The sequence below is a fragment of the Pseudopipra pipra genome, chromosome 7 (genome assembly GCF_036250125.1).
Source record: "Pseudopipra pipra isolate bDixPip1 chromosome 7, bDixPip1.hap1, whole genome shotgun sequence".
Classification (NCBI taxonomy): Eukaryota; Metazoa; Chordata; class Aves; order Passeriformes; family Pipridae; genus Pseudopipra; species Pseudopipra pipra.
In genome coordinates this window covers 4,477,733-4,499,390 of record NC_087555.1, presented here as the reverse complement: position 1 = coordinate 4,499,390, position 21,658 = coordinate 4,477,733, and the positions used below count along the sequence as shown (strand labels likewise).

At 52.6% G+C, this 21,658-nt stretch overlaps 1 protein-coding gene across 1 annotated transcript; it reads right to left on the bottom strand.

The window, feature by feature from the left end:
- Nucleotides 1–13,470: 13,470 nt before the first annotated feature.
- LOC135416936 (uncharacterized) lies at nt 13,471–19,469 on the bottom strand. The gene is made up of 4 exons (XM_064660303.1): nt 18,687–19,469; nt 15,269–15,363; nt 14,854–14,937; nt 13,471–13,868 (listed from the first exon to the last, which is right to left on the bottom strand). The coding sequence occupies exons 1-4, from the start codon at nt 19,143–19,145 to the stop codon at nt 13,778–13,780; spliced, it is 729 nt and encodes a 242-aa protein (XP_064516373.1). The 5' UTR covers nt 19,146–19,469; the 3' UTR covers nt 13,471–13,777.
- Nucleotides 19,470–21,658: the final 2,189 nt, after the last annotated feature.

Below are 21,658 nucleotides of genomic sequence, written 5' to 3'. Positions count from 1 at the left end.
TGAGGGTTGGGGAGGGACAGGAGGGTCCCTGAGGGTGGGGGAAGGGCAGGAAGTTCCCTGAGGGTGGGGGAGTGGCAGGAGAGACTCTGAGGGTGGGGGAGGGTCTCTGAGGGTCCCTGAGGCTGGAGGAGGGGAAGGAGGAGACCCTGAGGGTGGGGGAGGGGAAGGGAGGGTCCCTGAGGGTGGGGGAGGGGTAGGAGGGGACTGCGAGGGTGGGGGAGGGGCAGGAGGTTCTCTGAGGGTGGGGGAGGGGTAGGAGGGGACTGCGAGGGTGGGGGAGGGGCAGGAGGTTCTCTGAGGGTGGGGGAGGGGTAGGAGGGGACTGCGAGGGTGGGGGAGGGGCAGGAGAGGACTCCGAGGGTAGGGGAGGGGCCTGGAGGGTCTCTGAAGGTGGGGGAGGGGCAGAAGGGATCCTGAGGTTTGGGGAGGGACAGGAAGGGGGGGGAGGGGCCTTAGGGGGGTCCTTAAAGGTGGGGGGAGGGGCTGAAGTTGGGTCCGTCCTTAGGAGGGGACACGCCCACCAAAAAACCAGTAAGTCCCAGTTGAGCTCCCAGTTCAGGGAGGGGGAGAGGAGGCAAAAGACACGCCCACCAGGGAGAGACCACGCCCACCTAAAGAGGGGACATGCCCACCCCTAAACCAGGAAGTCCCAGTTGAGTTCTGCCTTAACTGGTCTTTACTGGTCCCACCACCTCATTCCCTGTTCCAGTGACCCGTACTGGTTTATACTGTTTTATACTGGTCTATCCTGTTTTATACTGGTCTATACTGGTCCATACTGGTTTATACTGGTCTGTACTGGTCTGACCTTGATGGAGATGCTGAAGTGCCCCCAACCGCCTTAACTGGTCCTTACTGGTCCCACCGCCCCATTCCCCATTCCAGTCACCCGTACTGGTCCATACTGGTTTATACCAGTCTATACCAGCCCATACTGGTCTATACTGGTCTATACTGCTTTATACTGGCCTGACCTTGATGGAGATGCTGAAGTGCCCCCAACGCTCTTAACTGGTCCTTACTGGTCCCACCGCCCAATTCCCCATTCCAGTGACCCGTAATGGTCCCTACTGGTCCACACTGGTTTATACAGGCCTATACTGGTTTATACTGGTCTATACTGGTCTATACTGGTCCGACCTTGATGGAGATGCTGAAGTGCCCCCAACCCCCTTAACTGGTCCTTACTGGTCCCACTGCCCCGTTCCCAATTCCAGTGACCCGTACTGATCTGTACTGGTTTATACTGGTCTATACTGGTCCATACTGGTCCATACTGGTTTATACTGGTCTATACCGATCTATACTGGTCCATACTGGTCTGTACTGGTCTGTACTGGTCTGACCTTGATGGAGATGCTGAAGTGCCCCCAACCGCCTTAACTGGTCCTTACTGGTCCCACCGCCCCATTCCCCATTCCAGTCACCCGTACTGGTCCATACTGGTTTATACCAGTCTATACCAGCCCATACTGGTCTATACTGGTCTATACTGCTTTATACTGGCCTGACCTTGATGGAGATGCTGAAGTGCCCCCAACGCTCTTAACTGGTCCTTACTGGTCCCACCGCCCAATTCCCCATTCCAGTGACCCGTAATGGTCCCTACTGGTCCACACTGGTTTATACAGGCCTATACTGGTTTATACTGGTCTATACTGGTCTATACTGGTCCGACCTTGATGGAGATGCTGAAGTGCCCCCAACCCCCTTAACTGGTCCTTACTGGTCCCACTGCCCCGTTCCCAATTCCAGTGACCCGTACTGATCTGTACTGGTTTATACTGGTCTATACTGGTCCATACTGGTCCATACTGGTTTATACTGGTCTATACCGATCTATACTGGTCCATACTGGTCTGTACTGGTCTGTACTGGTCTGACCTTGATGGAGATGCTGAAGTGCCCCCAACCGCCTTAACTGGTCCTTACTGGTCCCACCGCCCCATTCCCCATTCCAGTGACCCATACTGGGTCGGTGGTGGCGAGAACCCCAGCAGGAGACAGGCAGGGTCTTCCTGACATTGGATGAGTGCTGTGGGAGGTCAGGGCTGCTCCCAGATTCAGATCAAACCAGCACATTTCCAAAAGAACTGTCAAATGGGAAGGGCTAAGCACAATTATTAGGAAGGAAAGGAGCTTTTCTGAGACAGTGTTTTCAGTTTCCTCCTCCTGAGGAATCTGGGGGTTGAGAAATGGTAAAGGAGCTCTCATGTTGGAAAAGTCACTGAGACTGCTGAGCTGTAACTTGGAATGCACAGTGCTTCTGCAAGCAAAAGCTTTCTGTGTTGGCACCTTTAGTGTTGGAGGACTCTTCATCCATATGCAATTTTGGAAGTCTGGCTGGCAGTTGGGAGGCAGGGCTCAAAACAGGAAACAACAGCCCTTATCCCCAGGAAAGAAAGCCTGGAAGCTTTGGCTTCCTGGTGCAGTTGTTCTGTCCACCTGGGGACTCCACGAGCAGAAAGAGCTTTCTGTGCTGCCACCTTTTTTCATGTGGGAGGAATCTTAGTCCATATGCAATTTTGGGAGTCTGGCTGGCAGTTGGGAGGCAGGGCTGAAAACAGGAAACAACAGCCCTTATGGCCAGGAAAGAAAGCATGGAAACTTTGGTTTCATGGTGCAGTTGGTGGGCCAGGCTGAGCACTCCATGAGAAGCAAGAGCTTTCTGTGCTGGCAACTTTCGTCTGTGAAAATTTTATGCAATTTTGGCGAGTAGGGCTGGCAGTTGGGAGGCGAGGCTGAAAACAGGAACACCAGCCCTTCTCCAAAGGAAAGAAAGCCTGGAAGCTTTGACTTTGTGGTGCACTTGGTGGGCGGAGCTGGGGACTCCACAGGCAGCAAGAGCTTTCTATGATGGTACATTTGATCAGGGAGGAATCTTCGTCCGTATGCAATTTTGGGAGTCGGGCTGACATTTGGGAAGCAGGGCTGAAAACAGGAAACAACAGCCCTTATGGCCAGGAAAGAAAGCCTGGAAGCTTTGGCTTTGTGGTGCAGTGGGTGTGTTAGCCTGGGGACTTCATGATCAACAAGAGCTTTCTGTGGTATCACCTTTGATGTGAGAGGAATCTTCGTCCGTGGGAGTCTAGATGGGAGTTGGGAGGCGGGGCTGAAAACAGAAAACACCAGCCCTTCTCCAGAGAAAAGAAAGATTGGAAGCTTTGGCTTTGTGGTGCATTTGTTTTGTCAGCCTAGAGACTCCTTGTGCAGCAACAGCTTTCTGTGCTGGCACCTTGGGTGTGGGAGGAATCTTTGTCCATATGCAATTTTGGGAGTCTGGCTGGCATTTGTGAGGCAGGGCTGAAAAGAGGAAACAGCAGCCCTTACCCGAGGAAAGAAAGACTGGAATATCGATGGGGAGGCATGAACATAATGCTCACAGGCCATTATGGTCGGCAATATGTCAGTTTATTATTTAAATCAGTTAACTTCTATACAGTTTAGTTTGTTTAGGGCACATGCTTATAATAAGATGATTGGATAGCTCAGTCTGTGCACGCGTCTCATGTCCCCAGTTCATTGGACCTGATGTTCTGTCCACGTGATCTGAAATCATCCTTGGCATAGAAACCTCTTTCTAATTAATCTGCTTTTAGAGTTTTACTAAATTTGCAGGTGTTTCATTATCTTCAGTTTCTCAAGGTTTTCTTTCTATAAACATATTATGTTCTCAAACCTTATATTTAGACACACAGCTAACAAGTATAAGCATCACATATTTTCACACAGTCTATAAGTATAAACAATACACGCTTGCCACTTCCATGGCAAGCAAGGCCTACAGAGTGCAGGAAAAACTGTTCACAGAAATCTCTGTGTCCCGTGACACTGGAAGCTTTGGCTTTGTGGTGCAGTTTGTGGACCAGGCTTGGCACTCTATGAGCAGCCACAGCCTTCTGTGCTGGTACCTTTGGTGTGGAAGCAATCTTCGTCCCTATGCAGTTTTGTGAGTCTGGATGGTATTTGGGAGGTGGGGCTGAAAACAGGAAACAACAGCACTTATGGCCAGGAAAGAAAGCCTGGAAGCTTTGGCTTTGTGGTGCAGTTGGTTTGCCAGACTGCAGACTCCTTGGGCAGCAATAGCTTTCTGTGTTGTCACCTTTGGTGTGGGAGGAATCTTCATCTGTATGCAATTTTGAGAGTCGGGCTGGCAGTTGGGAGGCAGGGCTGAAAACAGGAAACAGCAGCCGTTATCCCCAGGAAAGAAAGCCTGCAAGCTTTGGCTTTGTGGTGTAGTTGGTGTTTCAGCTTGGGGACTCCATGGGCAGCAAGATCTTGCTCTGCTATCACCTTTGTTCTGTGAGGAATCTTTGTCAGTATGCAAATTTGGGAGTCTGGCTCGCATCTGGAGGTCGGGTTGAAAACAGGAAACCACAGCCCTTATTGCCAGGAAAGAACGCCTGTAAACTTTTGCTTTGTGGTGCAGTTGGTGAGCCAGGCTGGGCACTCTATGACCAGCAAGAGCTCTCTGTGCTGGTAGCTGATCTGGGAAGAATCTTCGTCCATATGCAATTTTGAGAGTAGGGCTGGCAATTGGGACGTGGGGCGGAAAAGAGGAAACAACAGCCCTTATCCCCAGGAACGAAAGCCTGTAAACTTTTGCTTTGTGGTGCAGTTGGTGTCTCAGCCTGGAGACTCCCTGGGCAGCAAGAGCTTTGTGTGCTGGCACCTTTGATGTGGGAGGAATCTTTGTCCACATGCAATTTTGGGAGTAGGGCTGGCAGTTGGGAGGCAGGGCTAGAAACAGGAAACAACAGCTCTTCTGGCCAGGAAAGAAAGCCTGGAAGCTTTGGCTTTGTGGTGCAGTTGGTCAGTGGTGACTGGTGCAGTGTCAGCCTGGGGACTCCATAAGCAGCAAGAGCTTTCTGTGCTGTCACCTTTGGTGTGGGAGGAATCTTCAGCCGTATGCAATTTTGGGAGTAGGGCTGGGACTTGAGAGGCAGGTCTGAAAATAGGAAGTAACAGCCCTTATGGCCCAGGAAGAAAGCCTGGAAATGTGCTTTTTGTTCCAGTTGGTTTGTCAGCCTGGAAACTCCTTGGGCAACAAAAGCTTTCTGTGCTGGAATCTTTGCTCTGGGAGGAATCTTCGTCCGCATGCAGTATTGGGAGTAGGGCTGGCAGTTGGGAGGCAGGGCTGAAAACAGGAAACAACAGCCCTTATCCCCAGGAAAGAAAGCCTGCAAGCTTTGGCTTTGTGATGTAGTTGGTGTTTCAGCTTGGGGACTCCGTGGGCAGCAAGATCTTGCTCTGCTATCACCTTTATTCTGTGAGGAATCTTCGTCCGTATGCAAATTTTGGAGTCTAGCTCGCATCTGGAGGTTGGGTTGAAAACAGGAGACCACAGCCCTTATTGCCAGAAAAGAAAGCCTGTAATTTTTTGCTTTGTGGTGCAGTTGGTGAGCCAGGCTGGGCACTCTATGACCAGCAAGAGCTCTCTGTGCTGGTAGCTGATCTGGGAAGAATCTTCGTCTATATGCAATTTTGGGAGTGGGCCTGGCAGTTGGAAGGTGGGGCTGAAAAGAGGAAACAACAGCCTTTATCCCCAGGAATGGAAGACTGGAAGCTTTGGCTTTGTGGTGTAGTTGGTGTGTCAGCCTGGAGACTCCTTGGGCAGCAAGAGCTTTCTGTGCTGGCACCTTTCTTGTGGGAGGACTCTTCGTCTGTATGCAATTTTGGGAGTCTGGCTGGCAGTTGGGAGGCAGGTCTGAAAACAGGAAATGACAGCGCTTTTCCCCAGGAAAGAAAGCCTGGAAGCTTTATCTTTTAGCTGCAGTTGGTTTGTCAGCCTGGGGACTCCATGGGCAGCAAGAGTTTCCAGGATGGCATCTTTAGTGTCGGAGGAATCCTTGTCCGTATGCAATTTTGGGAGTCGGGCTTGCAATTGGGAGGCAGGTCTGGAAACAGGAAACGACAGCCCTTATCCCCAGGAAAGAAAGCCTGGAAGCTTTGGCTTTTTGGTGCAGTTGGTTTTTCAGCCTGGGGACTCCATGGGCAGCAAGAGCTTTCTGTGCTGGCACCTTTGTTCTGGGAGGAATCTTTGTATGCAATTTTGGGAGTCTGGCTGGCAGTTTTGAGGCAGGGCTGAAAACAGTAAACAACAGCCCCTGCCATGGCCCGAGGGTAAAGGGGATATGGATGCGGCACCACACAAAAGGGTTCAGGCGCAGTTGAAAGTCTGTGTGCAATGCCACTTTTTTTAGGGGAAAACAGGGACTTATATAGGGTATGGGTAAGCGGAGGTTCCATAACTGGGGTAAAGCATGGGATTGACAACCCAGGGTGAAACAGGATTGGGAGACGGGAAAGGTGGGTGTAACTTAGGGGTATCCAAGGGAAAGGACCAATGGAAGCTCACTCTGCACTGCGGCAACTGTCAGCCAATCAGTGCGAGATGAGCGGGAAAACCAGGGGAAAACAAGGGAGTAACTGAGGGCAAGTACAGACAAGCCCTAAACCATATAAACCATAGGGAATAACATTGTGGTACATTAAACTTGGTATAGAACTGGTAACAGACTGGGGAATAACAGGTCAGTCCATGAAGTAACAGTCTTTTCAGGCCCCGTAAACATCTCTCCAGGCCTGGAATCGTTCCCAGTCCGATTTTCTGTCCTCCTCAGCCCTTATCCCCAGGAAAGAAAGCCTGGAAGATTTGGCTATGTGGTGCAGTTGGTGGACCATTCTGGGGACTCCATGGGCAGCAAGAGCTTTCTCTGCTGGCAACTTCGGTGTGGGAGTCAGGCTGGCAGTTAGGATGCAGATCTGAAAACAGGAAACAACAGCCCTTATCCCCAGGAAAGAAAGCCTGGAATTTTTGGCTTTGTGGTGCAGTTGGCGTGTCACACTGGGGACTCCATGGGCAGCAAGAGCTTTCCGTGCCGGCAACTTTTATATGGGAGGAACCTTCATCCGTATGCAATTTTGGAGTCGGGCTGGCAGTTGCCAGACACAGCTGAAAACAGGAAACAGTAGCCCTTATTCCCAGGAAAGAAAGACTGGAAGCTAACCCTAACCCTAACCCCTAACTCTAACCCTAACCCTAAAAGCTAACCCTAACCATAACCCTAAACCCTCATCCTAACCCTAAACCCTAATCATAACCCTAACCCTAAACACTAACCCTAACTCTAACCCTTGCTAACCCTAACTCTAACCCTAACCCTAAATCCTAATCCGACACCCAAACCTAACCCTAACACTAAGCCTTAACGCAAACCCTAAACCCTAACCCTAACCACTAACCCTAACCCAAAACTCAGCCCTAACCACTAACCCTCACCCTAACCCTAACTCTAACCCTAACCCTAACTAACCCTAACCCCTAACCGTAACCCTTAACACTAACCCTAACCCCTAACCCTAACACTAACCCTAACCCCTAACTGTAACCCTAAACACTAACCCTAACCCCTAACTCTAACACTAACCCTAACCCTAAACCCTAACTCCAAACCCTAACCCTAATCCTAACACTGAACTATAACCCTGACAATAACACTAATCTAACTCAAACCCTAAGCCTAAGCCTAAGCCTAACCCTAAACCCTAACGGCGGAGGGGGTCAGACAGAAATGCACACAAATCAATATGATTGGCAAAAATGTCTGCTTTATTAGAGGACAGACAACTTATATGCTGCCTGTGACACACAGACATGTGATTCTTCCCCAGGTTACATTGGATACATAAGGAAAACATACTGTGGTGTACAGTACTAATTGGATAACAGCAGGTGTCCATAAAACTTGTTTTCCTGCCAGAACAACTCCTCCTTCACCTTGGCACAAGGCCTGCAGCCATATTAGTGGTGCAGTATTTTTTAACTGTCTGCACCCAGCCATGCCAAGGTGAAGGTCTCAGAAATGCAATAGAAATTGTTCACACAATTTCTGTCCTCCAACAAAACCCTAACCCTCTAACCATAACCCTAACTAACTCTAACACAAACCCTAAAACCCTAACCCTAAAACCCTAACCCTAACCGTAAACCCTAACCCTAACTAACCCTAACCCTATACCCTAACCCAAACTCTAACCCCTAACCCTAACCCATAAACCCTAACCATAAACCCTAACTCTAACCCTTGCTAACCCTAACCATAAACCCTAACCCTAACCAAACCCTAACCTTAAACCCTAAACCTAAGCCCTAACCCTAAACCCTAAGCCTTGCTAACCCTAACCCTTGCTAACCCTAACCCTAAACCTTAACCCTAACCCTAATCCTAACCCTCATACTGCACCTCACTCCCTGTTTTGCACATTCATATCAGTAACAGAAACCTCCAGGCTCTTCCTCCAGTCCAAGCTGCATCTTTCTTGAATCCTTGTACTCCCCCACCTATTCACGTGCACTGCTCTTCTCTCCTGAGCTGCCTCCCAGCAAATAGCTCATCCCTCGGCACCTTCCTTAAGTGATGATCCATCTCCAGATACACCCAGGGGCTTCCTGCAGCTGCTGCAAGATGCTCTCACCATCACTGCTTGAGAGACTCCCTGGAATCAGCCACTCCCCTGCAAAATCTCCCTACACAAAGTCCTCCAAGATAATCACCCAGCAGGGCCTCCTCCTCATCATCCTCACTGGCCACACCTGGGGCAGCTTCGCATGGGAGGGGAGGGCGGGTGGAGCCACAGGCGAGGAGGAGGGAAACGAGCTCGAGGGGGCGGAGCCAGGCGCCTCCTTTTCGGGGACGACTGCAATACTCCGTGTTCATCAGCAGGTGGCAGCAGTGGTTTAAATCCCAGCCAAGATCTCAGACTTGCTCTGTTACACTGAGAGGAGACAGAAAAAACTCTCTGAACACACAGTTTCTATTTCCTTCATATCCAGCATATTTTCTCATACTTTCACGCCCTTTCTTGTTTTTTTACATATAAAAATTACATTTGTATTTCCCAACCCTATATATCTATATTCAGAATTTCTTATACTCTAAGATCCTATATATAAGACAGCTGTTAAAAGGTTCTATTTTGAAATCAATTTATATATAAAGTAGTATTATTTTTCAATATATAGAAAAATGAGAAATGTTAGTCTTTAGTATTGTTTGTGGGGCCCCCTGGTGGTCTAGTGGTTAGGATGCGGCACTCTCACCGCCGCGGCCCAGGTTCAATTCCCGGTCAGGGTAGCGCTCCGGGCAGATGGAGCTCATCAGCCCTGTAAGACCATCCATCTAAGAGAAGGTCACTCTAAAAACAAACCTACGTCCTGAGGACCTCGCTGCCACCGTCCGAGCTTCGCTCAGCCCCAGCAGATGAACCTTAGGATTAAAGGGTGGGCTCAGTTCAGCGCACACTGTGTCTCACCTAAAAAATCCATTGCGCAGGCTCGAAGGGTAATGACCTTTCCCAAATCTTCGTTCGCAAAGACTGGCCATACTAGTATTGTTTGTGCCTCACCCACCCCCAAAGAATTTTCAGGCATTTTTGGAAGGACCCTGCATAAATCCCTTCACTCCCCACCAACCTCACCTGTATGAGGATGGTGCCTTGTCTCCTGGCTCAGGCTCCACTCAACCACACGCCCCCTTGTTTACTGCGCTCCAGAGTCAGTGCCAGATGTCTCAGCCCTACCCTACGACACTGCTGCAGGGAGATCAGCCCATGAAGCTTTAGGACATGGCTGTAACACCGGGATCAGAATATGTGCTCACAGACCCACCTCGAACCGAATCCACAGCACCCACACCCTGGCCTCTGTGCGCCTCAGTCTGTAGGGACAACCTCTGCAAAATAACTTCTTCTGGAGGGTGATTTTCAATTTTTTTTTTAATTGAAAGCCTGAACAAAGATAAGCCTTTCACCAGAAATCATTTGAAAATGCTGTTTTTACAAGCAATAATGGGGCACTAATCAAACCACTAGTCTCCTGCAAACTTGTGATAGTTTTTACCCTAGGCCTTCCTGGAGACCAGCTTGTAACCAGGAAGGAACTAGAAAAGTGACAAAGGAAGTATTCCATATCATTCCTTTCTGTAACACAACATATAAAAAGGCGCAGATAAGAGAGTTCGCTTTTCTCTCTTCCGGTGGCTGAAGGTCTCTCCGTAGACGGGCTTTGCTTATATAGGCCAGGGCCTGCTACTCAGACCTGCCGTTATCTCCAGTCTCTCTGGGAGGCGTGGGGGAATTGGCTGCTGTCTTGCACAGCTCTGCTGTCCCGCTCAGGGAAGTATTTAATTTGTCTTTATATTTATTCTTTAGCTCTCTATTAACGGGTATATTTAGAAGATATTTGTTTTTTAGGTTTCTTTTTATCCCTGTTTTCCCCCCCCTCCTTTTCCCTGTTGTGTATAATATATTCAAATTGTAGGTATAATTGTAAATATATGTAATATATATATATTTGATATAATCCCTTTTTGTTTGAACTTTTTTTTTTTTCCTGTGGTTCATTTTCTTTTCCCTCGCTTGGGGACAGCTTGGACTTGGCAGGAGAGCCAGGCCAAACTGATACACACATTCTTATTGGGGGCTCATCCAGGATATTTTGGTTAAGTTTGGCCTGTTTTGAAAACATTGTCCAGGAAGACAGCCAAGCTCGATGTTATTTTGCAAACCAATCTATTGTTTTGGGAACAGGTCCAGGAACGCTGCCAGAGTCCGGGAAAACTGCCAAGTGCAGTCTTTAGTTTACCTCCTCAGAGTCGAGGGTGCCAAGCTTTGAGGCCAGCCCTGCTGCGGAGCACAGCCACTGGTGGCCCCGGGCCTGCTCAGCACAGCAGGACTGACACTCTGCTCCTGATGAGTTCAGCGTCCCTAGACTAGGGAAAAACCAGTCACCACCTTGTCAACTAGACCAGAGCACTGAGTGCCACGTCCAGTCTCATCTGCAAAATGTTTATTGTGAAACCTCTAGTGAGGTCTTCAGCTGAGAGGAGGAAAAAGTATTTTGCATCTCCATTGGTACAGGTGTCAATAGAGGCCGACAGAGCTTTTGCCTTTTTCAGACAATCACACAGTTTCCTGACTCCCTGGCAGCTGAATGTCACAGATCTCCTTTCCTACATCCGTGCAGATGTCGCACACAGGTACCTATACATGTTTTCTCAAGCCTAGGCAGGGTCAAGATTTTGTCACCCTGTACATCCCAAGGCGAGTGTTCTGGTTAGTGAGTACAGCAAACCCCCCATCCTCCTTGCAATCAAAGAACCATTTTCCCAGGCCATTTCTCTAAGGGTTAGGAGTTTTTAAAACTGATGTCGTGCCACCAAACCTGCTTGGGATCTCTCCCATCTTTTTGACTGTCCTTGGATTTAAAAAGCACACACTCCCTTCCATCTTCCAACAGCAAAACCACAAAATGCTCCTGACCCACAGCGTAACCCTAAGGATGGGCACCCCCACCTCGCCATTCTGACGGAGAGCTGTCGAGCACCCCCAACCCACCCATCGGATCTGAGTATAGCAGCACAGCCACGGCAATGCCAAGAGCGGGAACAGCAGCCTTGCTGGTGGGATTCGTGCAGCAGGAGACAAGCACAGAGGGACACATTTGGGCACACACAACCAACACTGAATTTCCTCAAAACCTGTTCCCCAAAACCATCTGCTCAGAACACTGTGCCAAACAACATACTTTGGTGCATTCAAAACAGCCAAATTCTTGGATGCTTGCTATTTTCTTCCCCTCACTGTTGTTATTCCTTCAGAAATTCTACCCATAGCCAAGTTACTGGCTACTTCTTCAAGCATTTCCCTCCCTGGTACTACCAGCAAATTTACACAGTCAAGGAACTTAACAGCTTTCTAAAATTATCCACGTGCCAATTACAGCCACGAAAGAAAAGCAAAAGGAAAAGAAAGGTCAGGCAGCCAGAGAGCTCTGCAGGTGGCACCAGGCAACATCACACTTGCTAAAACACGTCCTTTTGCACAGAGGAGGAAACAGGCCAATATTATGGCAAGTTGTGCCCTTCTCCCAGTGCTGACAATAATCACACATGGCACCAAGTAAGGCTCAAAGGGGGCATGTCTCAGTCAAAGTGACTCACCACAAGATAAGCGGGGGGGGGGGAATGGCAAAAGCACAGGCACCAGGACATTCTCTTGCTTCCAAGACAAGACCAATCATCCCTCTAGGAAAAGGGAAAGAGGCAAGGGTTCGTCAAGCAATGCATAACTTAGCAAGTGAGTTTAACAAATACCATCAGGTTTTGTGCACAGAGGAAATAAAACTCACTGGTTTTAGTAGCTAAAATATCAGGGGAAATTACTGTCTGGTGACAGCAGTAAGCTTCCCACAGCAGTCTCAGGTGCCTGCCTTTGGAGACCAGCCCCAAAGTAGAAACTCCTCTCGACTGCTCCTGAGAGAGGCAATTGGAACTTTAGGTGCTCAGGAAAACGATTCCCTCCCCTAAGTCCTGGCTCACCTGCCAGAGCACCTACAGTGCTTATATTCCACCTCACTCTCTGCTTTGCACGTTCGTATCAATAAAAGAAACTTCCAAGGTCTTCCTCCAGTCCGACCTGCATCTTCTCTGCACCCCCATACTCTCCCACCTGTTCACGTGCACTGCTCCCCTCTCCTGCGCTGCTTCCTGGAACAGGGTTCATCCCTCGGCACCTTCCTCGAGCGATAATCCAGGTATATCAGATGCTTCCTCCAGCCCCTGCGAGATGCTCTCACCATCACTGCTTGAGAGACTCCCTGAGATCGACTGCTCCCCTGCAGAAGCTCCCTATAAAAAGTGCCCCAGATAACCACCCAGCACGGCCCGCCCCTCGTTATCCTCACTGCCCACACCTAGGGCTGTCCCGCCTTTTTGTCATCCTCACTGGCCACATCTGGGGCTGACCCGCATGGGAGGGGAGAGAAGAGCGGGTAGAGTCACAGGCGGGCACGCGGGAGAGGAGGCGGGGCGAGCAGGAGGGAGGGGCCGGCGCTCCGCTCTGGGCTTTGGGGTTCTTTTGGGTTGGTTTTGGGTGCGGATGTGGGGGACTGCGCACACCCTCCCCTGGTCACAACCCTGCCCCAGGTCGCTGCACCCTACTGCACTCCCCGCACCCCTTGCTCAGCTCCGCGGGGATCTGTGCCTCTTCTGAAGGTGGCAAATGTCTGCAAAGCCAGTCGGGAAGCCAGAGAGCTGCAGCCCCCGGACCCCGCCGCGGCTTCCCCGCCGTCACCCGGCACCTCTGCACGTCCCGCCCCGCAGCGCCGTTCCCGCTGCCGCCCTCGAACACAAGGAACGAACCCCGTGCCCCCAGCACAGGCCGGTCCCTCCCGGCAGCCTCGGCAGCGCCGGGAGCGGCCGCAGCCCCCAACGCCGGGCGGGGCACGCCGGGAGGGGCCGCGCGGGGCGGGGGCGGGTCCCGCGGCTGCGACCCCGTGGGGAAGTGACCCCCGGGCCGGCCCCGTCCGGCACCGCCGCTGGCCCTGCTCGGCCACCGCCCCTCGCCCACAGTTTTAACATTAGAGAGCCAAGTTTAATCCAGAGCCTGCAAGCTCCCAAGTGCGGGGAATTTCCATAGACTTGTTATTTTTCTCTTTTTAATGACCACGTTGCTAAAGTCAGGGAAATACAATCAGCATTCCCTAAATACCATCAGTTCTACATCTACCTGTGATCAGGGGCCGATGGGCAGCAGCCTGCCCTGGACAGGCTGCAGGGATGCTGTGAAGGCCACTGTTCCCCAGGTTTGAAGGACTCTGGCCATGATCCCCGGCCCGTGGGCAGAAAGCCCAGAGCCAACGGGAACTCCAGCCAGCTGCAGGCAGATGTTACTCCGTCCCCATGCCAGGGGTGGGGATGAAGGTGCCCTTCCCCGTTCAGAAGTGGAAGTCGGAAGTCATCCCCTGTGCAGAGCCCGCTCTGATCCTCGGCCTCGTGGGAGCCAATTCCCTTGTCCCAGCCCACTTCCTGCAGAGAAGAAAGGGAAAGATTGCACATAAGGGAGACATTCTTCCCTGGGAGGGTGGGGAGGTGGCCTGGCACAGAGAAGCTGTGGCTGCCCTATCCCTGCAAGTGGTCAAGGCCAGGCTGGATGTCTATTAGAAGGTGTCCCTGCCTGTGGCAGGGGGTGGAAGGAGATGATCCCTGAGATCCTTTCCAACCCAAAACACTCCAGGATCCCCAGATGATTCCATGCTCTCTCTCTGCATTTATTTGGCATCATTTCCTCACAAAAACAACATCTCCAATTTAGTTGATTGCTAAAGCCATCATTTTAAAATCATCCCAGGAATCAAAAGGGACTGGAAAACACACAGAAATCATTCCTACACCCACCAAATCATTAGGAATTGGAACCCGATTCCCTCATCTCCCTCCTTGTTTTTCTTGGCTGGAAAACCTGATGATCCCCGCTGGCTATTTTTAGGCTGCTTTTCTTCCACAACTCCTTTCTCCGGGCTGAAACCTCCTGGCATATTCAGGGCTTATCTGGAGGGAAGCCCCTCTGAGGTATTTCCTCTCGTGGCAATTCTGTGGGATGAAGAAGTAAAAAAAGCACATCAAGAGCTCCTTCTCCCCCCTTCCTTCACAAACACCCTCCCAGTTTGTCCTTGGCAGCTCCATCCCCCCGGCACCCGCACCCGACGCTTCGGCTCCGCTGGGAAAGGGACAGCAAGTGCACAAGCAAGTTCAGTGCTGGGCAGGGGCTCCCTGGGGAACGGCACTTCAGTGCTTTAGTCCATGGCCTTTGCTGCTGCCCTCCCTCCTGGAGGCAGCGGATGACCCGTCCCTTGTTTCTCCCACGCTCGCACACCCAGGTCCTGCTCTTTTGGCCCCACTTTTCTTAGCAGACCCGGCATCATTTTCCAGGGTCCCCAGGAAACTTCTGCACTTGACCCATTGCTAAGTGCAGAGCACAGGGCGAGGGAAGGACAAATTTCTCAGCACCCACCACCTGGAACTTTCCTTCTCCGCAGCACGCTCCCGTTCCCGCTGTCTCTGGAGGTGCCCGCACGAGTCCTCCTTGTCCCAGCACCTCAGAGAATGTCATTTCCACCCAGGTCCTGCTTACCGTCGTCCAACAAAACACGCTGACAACATTTTTCAGGATGCCAGTGGAGAAATATTAGAGCACACTGCACAGGGAAGCTGAGCCTCCCCCATCCCTGGAAGTGTTCCAGGCCAGGCTGGATGGGACTTGCAGCATCCAACCGGGGACGAGAGTGGAAGGTGTCCCTGCCCACGGAAGACAGGGTGCCCTTTGAAGGTCCCCTTCAAACCAAATCGCTCTCTGATTTCCCTCCAAAATCACTACCAAAGAAATACAGCAACCAAAGCAGAGGGACTGCACTCCCAGCTTTTCTTACCTGCAGGCACAGAGCACATTGGACATAAAAGCCACAGGGTTAGTCCTGCCAGAGGCGTCCGGCACACACACGGCGACCGAAGGGAAAGAGGGAGCCTGGGAACACGGAGTAAAAGACACTTTAATTAGGAGTACACCGAGCACTAGCCAGGTCATTCACACAGCTTCACTGTTCAGTCATACAAAAAGCACTCACCGAGGCCTCAGTTAGGATGGTTCCTGATGCTGACCAGGTGAATAGCTCCCTGGAAGCCCGCTCTGCTCCTGCCAGGCACCGGGGCTCCCCCAGAGGGGCTTTGCCAAGCATCCAAGGGAAATTAAAATTACAGCCTGGGCAAAGGCGCTTCCTACAGGACCGCTCCTGGCCAAGGCCACCGGTCCGTGCAAGTCAGACCACTGACCACCCGGGGCTGGGGATTTTCGGAGGCACGCTTCCAGCTTTTATTCTCCAGAGACTCCAGTTCTTTCTGGCACCCCTTGCTTCAGTCTTCCCCTGTTGGAAGAGGTCACTTCAGTCTTTTGAGGGGCCAGATTGCCAAAGCCCGGCCGGTCCATTCCCACGAGGAAAGAAAGGTAGCTTTGTCTCGTACAGGATGCTGAGGGGGGAGACACAAAATAAAAGTTTAATTTAAAACAACTGCCGAGAACAGAAAGCAATTCAAACATAAGGCAGACAAGACTCGTGCAAAACTGAATTACATTGGACTTCAAAGGAGAATTACTTTCCTCTGCACCTCAGAAAACGCAATTTTCACCCAGGTCCTGCTTACCGTCGTCCAACAAAACACGCTGACAACATTTTTCAGGATGCCAGTGGAGAAATATTAGAGCACACTGCACAGGGAAGCCGAGGCTGCCCCTGGATCCCTGCAAGTGTTCCAGGCCAGGCTGGACGGGACTTGCAGCATCCAACCGGGGACGAGAGTGGAAGGTGTCCCTGCCCACGGAAGACAGGGTGCCCTTTGAAGGTCCCCTTCAAACCAAATCGCTCTGGGATTCCCTTCCAAAATCACTACCAAAGAGACACAGCAATCAAAGCAGAGGGACTGCACTCCCAGCTTTTCTTACCTCCAGGCATACAGCACATTGGACATAAAAGCCACAGGGTTAGTCCTGCCAGAGGCGTCCAGCACACACACAGCGACCGAAGGGAAAGAGGGAGCCTGGGAACACGGAGTAAAAGACACCTTAATTAGGACTACACTGACCAATAGCCAGGTCATTCCCACAGACAGCTTCACTGTCCAGTCACACAAAAAGCACTTACCTACCAGGGCCTCAGTTACAATGGCTCCTGACGCTGACCAGGTGAACACCTCCGTTTGCCCCGGGGGGTCAAGAAGAACATCCCTGGGAAGAAGTCACCCCGAACGACAAAAAGGGAAAATTAGTGAAGCACAAGGTCCTCTTCTGACTAGATTGCCACCAACATTCCATAGCAAATGCCATGACTATTCTGTTACAGATGAGAAAACCCTGTTCTCCCAAACAAACAGAGAGGAGATTTATGGGCACGCCTGAAAATTTCCTGTGAGGAACTTTTTGTAACTAAGGAGCAGGTGCTATCTTGAGTTGAAGGCATCAATTTGACAGACACTTAGTACAGCAAACTCTTCAACAGAGCAATTAATTGCTGCCTATTTGAACAGCAGGGGAGAGAAAATGACAGTCGAAGGGAAGACAAGAAAAGCAGAACTGCAATCAGCAGACTTTTCTTCCATCTCTCCCGAGAAAGTCTAGTTTGCCTGTTCTAATAATTCTGTGCCCTTTCCTACATGAAACTTAGACCAAGGCTGAAAAAACAACTAGAAAACACGGAGAGAAGCTTTTTAGAATTTGACGTGATTTTCCCAAACTGATCCCAGAAAAGCAGAACTCGGTAGAATGTACTCACCTCGAGGCCTTTGGTCTTTATTTCCATAAGCTTCGTCACCTGATTGAAAAAGCAGAGTAGACTTGGTATTTAGGCTGACAACAGGAAAACTTCCCCTTCCTTTCCTAAAAGAAACTACATTAATTTGCACAGCTGCGGGTGTGTATCCAGATGTTAAAGTCTTTCAGCTTTTCAGAGGGTGAGAATGCCCTGCTAAGGAAGGCTGAAAAATGCTCGGAGCCTGCACAGGTCAAAGAGCACCTCGATTTTGTCTGTGTTGCAGTCCCTGGCTAAAGAAACGGCAGAACAACCGCAGTTGTTCCCTGCCTTTTCACTAAGAGGTTTTGCCAGGTGCTGGGGCCAGCCCGGGCACTGCCGGGGCAGCCCGAGCTTTCTGCGGTGGCCCCTTTTGTCCGGGAGGAACCTCTTTCCCTATTCGATCCTGGGAATCGGACTGGCAACGCAAGCCAAGTCACCGGCAGAATTCTGCACCTTTGGTCTCCTCGGAGCGCCCACGGCGAGGGGAAAAAGAACCTTTGGGTCACTGTCCCGAGGACGGAAACCAACAAAACCACACCACCGGACCGAATTCACCCGCAGAAGCCCAAATTCACCGAACGCCCGCTGAACTCAGCAGGAACACGCTCCCTCAAGCCCAAGGCATCCTTAGGACGCCTCCGACTCCGGACTGAAGCTCGGAGAAGCCCGGCAGGGACAAAACGCTCCAGCTCTCCGCTTCCCAGCCCGCCCCGACCGCCGGGCGCTGCCTCGCGGTCGCCGCCTGGCGGACACGGCCGGGAGCGGCACTGCAGCCGCGCGCCCCCCCCCCTTGCGAGACCCGCGGCGCCTTTCGCGAGAACGGGCCTTTCTTCCCTAAAACCTGCCCTTCCCTAGGAAAAGCTGGGCAAGTCACAGAGTTGCTGGTTTTATCCCAGCTTCCCAAAGGACTTCTCTCTGGGCTTCCTTTGCTTTCTTCCGCCGCAATTCTCCTGCCCTGGCAAGCGTTAAAAGACACACTGCCCGCTGAGACGTGCCCCGAAACAGCCATCAGTTCCAAGGCCAGAAAATCTCAGGGCCACACTTCGAAACCCTGCCGCGAGGCCCCTGGAGAAGCCAAGGGGAGCTGGGATTCCCTGGAGTCCCAGGGAACCGAGGGGAAGGTGGGAAAGGGGCAGAGAGCAAACCCCCCCGCCCAGCTGCTTCTCCCTGCAACCCCTACGGCAGGCGCAGCTATCCTGGGATTTCATGCCCCTTGTGTCTCTTGCGAGCTCAACGAGCGAACAAAGGGGCGCTGCAAGATCCGCTTCCTCTGTCCCTGAGGCAGCACAGACCCTCCCCGCGGGGGGGGGTGCGATGCCAGGGCACATCCGAGCCCGGCCCTGCCGCCTGCCGCTCTCGCCGCCCCTTCTCCTGGCGGCGGCACGCAGGTGCGAGTGTCTCCGCAGAGGCGAGAAACCCGCCTGTCGCTTCCCCTGCCTGCAGTCCCCGCTGGCCGCGGGAGAGGCAGAAGAGCAGCCGCCGCCCCCCCCGCCGGGCCCCCGCTTACCCCGGCGACGATCTCCTGCAGAGCCCGACGTCGGATCTGCCGCCGTGGGTCGCTTCCGGGGGGGAGGAGGCGGCGGCGCAGCCCCGACAGCATCTCCGGGGCACGGCGGGAGCGGAGCGGAGCGGAACGGAGCGGGCGGACGGCGCGCCGCGACTGCCTGGGATCCTCGCGCGTGCGCCGCGGCGCCGAGAGGGGGCTGCCCGCGCCGGTGCCTGCCGCCGCCCGCGCCCGGCGCCGCCAAGCGCCCCGCCCCGTCCCCACAGTGGGAAGCGGCGCGGCGAAACGGAGCTGCGGGCGCGGGGCGGGGGTCCGGGTCGGGGCGGAGGTCAGGCAACAGGATAAACGCCTCTCTGAGGCGAGGGGGCCTCTCGCCGCCATCTTTAATGTGGCCTGGGCTAAGTTCCGGTCCTGGCGGCGCCATCTTTGTGTAGGGGCGAACTTCCGGGCCGGGGCCGCCATCTTTGTGTAGGGCCTTGGAGGACTTTCGGTCTTGGCGCCGCCATCTTTCTTCCGGGGCGGCCTCACAGCACTTCCGGTCCGGGTGGTGCGCCCTCGAAAACAGCCCGGTCGCTCTCTACTTCCGGTGCCCCGGTTTACCCGGAGAACGACCCTCGCTAATTTCTGCGCTTTCGCCCCAAAAATCTTCACGTTATTCCCCCCGCGCACACCCCGGGAGAGGCGAGAGACCGCAGCTCCCGCCGTGCCGCCGGAGCCGGCCCTCAAGTCGAGCGGGGAGCGCTGCAGCGGCACAGGAGCCACTGCCCATGCATCGCCGCTTCCCCTCGCCCGCCCGCCCGCCCTCACTTACCACGTGATCGCCGGCGTCTCGCTTACGACTGCGCATGCGCCGCCGCCGCCACCTTGCCTGCCCCCCCCGCACCACCCCACCGCCCGCCTTCGCTCTCTCGCTGCGCGCGCTTCGCCCGCTTTGCCGGGGTCCCTCCCTCACATTTCGCGGCACCCCCTCCGCTGCCTTTTCGGCTCCCCGCCCTTCCCCCGCCCACCTTTTGGGGTCCCCTTCTCACACTTCAGGGGGGACCCCCAAGTGACGGGGCGGAGGGCGGGGCGGGGAGTAAACCCCGGGGTGCCCAAGAAGCCTTGTTTTTCCCTTTCATTTCACTTGTCATTTTATTAGGGCCTTTTTAGTTTGCTAGCTTTTAATTTTTTTCTTTAATTTTCTTTTGTATTTTATAGTTCCTTCTTTATTTCCTTAATTTTTTATTCTCTTTAGTTTTCATTTCATTTTCTTTTCTTTCTCGTTTGCTTTTTATTTTTTTAGTTCTTAGTCCTCCAGAGAGGAAGAAAGAACACCGAAGCTCCTCTGGGACAGAGAAAGGCTCCCCTGCCCTTCCCTTAAACACAAGGCCTGCCAGGAGGGCCCCACAAGCCCGCTCCGCTCCTGCCAGGCACTGGGGCTCACCCCCAGGGGGGCTTTGCCAGCACCCAGTGGAAATTAAAATTACAGCCTGGGCAGGAAATTCAAATTACAGGCCGGCAGGACCGCTCCTGGCCAAGGCCACCAGTCCGTGCAAGTCAGACCACTGACCACCCGGGGCTGGGGATTTTCGGGGGCACACTTCCAGCTTTTATTCTCCAGAGACTCCAGTTCTTTCTGGCACCGCTTGCCAGAAAGTCTTCCCCTGTTGGAAGAGGTCACTTAGTCTTTTTGGGGACCAGATTGCCAAAGCCTGGCCAGTCCACTCCCACCACACACCCCCCCCCGTGCTCAGGGGCCGAGGGGCAGCCCTGCCCCACACAGGCCCCGGGGCTCACCTTCAGGCCGTCTGTCCCAAGGCTGGAGCGATCCTGCCATCAGCCCGTGGCCACGAGGGGCACAGAAAGCCCAGGGCCAAGAGCAACTCCAGGCAGCTGCAGGCAGAGGTTATCCCTTCACAGCTTTTTGGCAGTGGGGGGAAGGTGCCTTTCCCTGCCCGGCAGCGGCATCGTCCCCACCGCAGAGCCCGCCCCGATCCTGGGCCGCCTTGGAGACAATTCCCCTGTCACAGCCCACCTCCTGTGGAAAAACAGCAAAGATTGGACCTTAGGAGAGAATCCTTCCCCGGGAGGGTGGGGAGGCCCTGGCACAGCTTGCCCGGAGGAGCTGTGGCTGCCCCATCCCTGGAAGCATTCAAGGCTAGGCTGGATGGGGCTTGGAGCCACCTGGCACAGTGGCAGGTATCCCTGAACAAGATGATCCTTAAGGGCCCCTCCAACCCAAACCACTCCAGTATTCCATGAGGATTCTGTGAGCTCTCCCTCCCATTCATTTGGCACCGTTTACTTTCCAATTTAAATTCCCAAATTCACACGGTTTGTTATAGGAATCATTTTAAAATTATTCCAGGAAAAAAAAGAGGAGTGTAAAACATACAAGAATCATTCCTATGTCCACCAAATCATTAGAATTGGAAGCCTATAACCTCACCTCTGTCCTTGTTATTGTTTCCTGGAAAACCCTATGATCCCACAGTTTCGAAGGGAAATCCACTGGAGTGACCAGGTTTGCTCTGACAGAGAGCCAGAGGGTTTTAGATCACTTGTTCCTCTGCATCCTTACTCTTTAACCAGGTTTCCCCAGAACTGTGTTGCGGGAGAAGTTTGGAATTACTAGAAATGGATCAAGTTCACATGTTGTCCCATTGCTTTCCCACTACTTTCAAATTCTTGGAATCACCCACCAATGTGCCCTAGGAACCCACTGTGAAATAGATCAATCAGAGGGACATCTGGAAGAGAGAAAACCAGGTGCGGGAATATCCTGTCCCAGGAATATCCAGAGTGCACCCCCTGCAAATTCCTGAGCCCTGTCCAAAAATCACCAGGTGACACGAGGGGTTTATCCATAGTGTCTGTTTTCCATAATCCAGCACTTCAGTGACTCCAGAGTCAAATAAATCAGGATCAATCCCAGGTCACACGGACTGGGACAAACTGGCTGCTGTGCTGGAAAGGGTAATTCCAGAGGCTCATCT

Coding starts and splice junctions, on each gene's coding strand:
- LOC135416936 (XM_064660303.1), bottom strand. CDS start 19,145: ATGGCGGCCCCGGCCCGGAAGTTCGCCCCTACACAAAGATGGCGCCGC. Junction 15,364..18,686: donor TGCAGGAGATCGTCGCCGGG/GTAAGCGGGGGC, acceptor CCGTGTTCCCAG/GCTCCCTCTTTCCCTTCGGT. Junction 14,938..15,268: donor AATGTGCTCTGTGCCTGCAG/GTAAGAAAAGCT, acceptor ACATTCTCTGAG/GTGCTGGGACAAGGAGGACT.